Source organism: Nestor notabilis, unplaced genomic scaffold (genome assembly GCF_000696875.1).
Source record: "Nestor notabilis isolate BGI_N333 unplaced genomic scaffold, ASM69687v1 scaffold20754, whole genome shotgun sequence".
NCBI lineage: Eukaryota > Metazoa > Chordata > Aves > Psittaciformes > Psittacidae > Nestor > Nestor notabilis.
Window position 1 is genome coordinate 2,482 of NW_009927126.1, and position 1,794 is coordinate 4,275.

The window sequence follows — 1,794 nt, forward strand, 5'->3', positions numbered from 1 at the left end:
AGCCCACCCCTGTCTCCGGCCCTGGGCACGGTGGTCCCCGTCCCCCTGTCCCCGTGGTGGGGCCACCCACCCGCTCTGACTCAGAGCCAGAATATAGGCCGGGCTCTAAAAATAACCCAGCTTCAGCACAAAGCGACCGCGGCTCCTCCGGCCAGGGGGATTCCAGCGGGAGAGAACACCCCAAATAGCAGCACGGCCCCTTCTCCCCGCCCCAGCCCCACTGCTGGGGGAGCATCCCTGATGGAGCCCCCAAACCCAGCCAGGGAATGATGGGGGGACGGGAGATGCTGCGTCCCACCCGGCCGTGCCACCACTTCCCTTTCCTCCACTTCCCGGAATGCTGCTGGGTGCCGGCTGGGCCTATGGTGGGGAAAAGAACCCCCAACCCCTTGCCCCATCCCTGGGACCCCCAGTGTGGGGGGAGCCCCAGCACCAAAGGACCGCTGGGGACTAAGGACCCAGCACCCACATCCAGATCCATCGGGCATCCCACCCAAAACACGTGGTGGGGCTTGGCCCATCGTGGTGGGTTGGCTCTGGGTGCTGTGCACTGACCACCCCGGGTGGCCCAGGGACACCCCCACCCCTGTCACACCAGCCCCAGGGTGGCCCCTTGATGGTGGGGGGTGCTCAGGCCATGCCAGGGCTCTTGGTTAGGTGACCTGTTTGCCAGGCCCCGGTGGCCACCCTACTTCCCCCAGCACCAAGCAGGATGCTGTGTCCCATGGTGGGGGGCTGGGGGCACACAGAACTCCCCACACCTCCCTATCCCCAGCACCAGCCCCACAAAGGGGTGGTGGTCATACATCCCACCCTGGGGTACCCTCAGCCTGGGATACCCTCAACCTGAGGTTCTCCTCACCCTTGGGTGTCCCTTAGCCTGGGGTACCATGACCCTCAGGTACCCCCTTATTCCCAGCCGCTGTCCCCTCATCCCCAGGCAGTCTCACCTGGATGGGAGCTGTGCTGAACTGGATCTTGCGGTTGGGGACAGGCTCCTCTTCCTCGGACAGCCCTGGGATCTCCACACAAACCGACTCGGGCTCATAGAGCCCTTCAGCCTCTTCCTCCTCCTCCAGCCCGCTGCCCCCCGAGTCCTCCCCGAGCCCGCTGTAGGCACTTATGTCCACCAGGTCCGCCTCGGAGAAGTCCTCCTTCTTGGCCTCCTCGTAGGCATCGCCTTCCTCCACCTGCTCACCCTTGACGCCCTCCTCACCCGCAGCCACACTGGAGCCCCTGTCCAGCCGGGGGGGGGTGGGGGGGCCAGGTCCTCGGCCCCCGTGTCTGGCGGGGGCACGGGCACCGGTTCCGCCACTGCCAGCACCTCCTCCTCCTCGGCCTCACCACTCTCCTCCACCTCCACCGGCTTGATCTTGCAGACCTCCTGCACCCGAGGGGTGGATGGCTCCTTCTCCACTGGCCGGGCACTCTTCCCCGCTGTCTTCTCTTCCTCCGGTGGCCGGGCACGGGGCTGGGCAGCATGGCCATCACCCAGCCGGCCAGTCTCGGCGCTCGGCAAGAAGACCCGGGGTCTCTTGGTGCCGAGCGGCCCTCCTGCTCGCCCCTGCGCCTTGTGGAGGTTGTTCCGGAGGTCGGCCTTCTCGAAGACAGCGCTGAGCTGGCTGACAGTGGGTGAGACGGCTTCAGTGTCCAGCTTGTCCAAGGACTCAGTGCTGCCATTGAACCTCACCACCACGTCCAGCTTACGGTCCTGGAAACCAGCTCGTTCCTTCCGTAGCAAGAGCTTGGTGGTGGTGGCTTTCTCCTGTGGGCTCCTCTCAAAGATCTTACGGG

At 65.8% G+C, this 1,794-nt stretch overlaps 1 protein-coding gene across 1 annotated transcript in view; it reads right to left on the reverse strand.

Moving 5' to 3' along the window:
* LOC104405271 (neurabin-2-like) overlaps window positions 1-1,794 on the reverse strand; it is a gene marked incomplete at its 5' end in the record, with an annotated part of 4,577 nt that overhangs the window by 2,432 nt on the left and 351 nt on the right. The window contains 2 exons of the mRNA XM_010013929.1: window positions 951-1,208; window positions 1,265-1,786. Coding sequence (XP_010012231.1) covers window positions 951-1,208; window positions 1,265-1,786 — 780 coding nt within the window. The remainder of the gene's footprint in view (window positions 1-950; window positions 1,209-1,264; window positions 1,787-1,794) is intronic.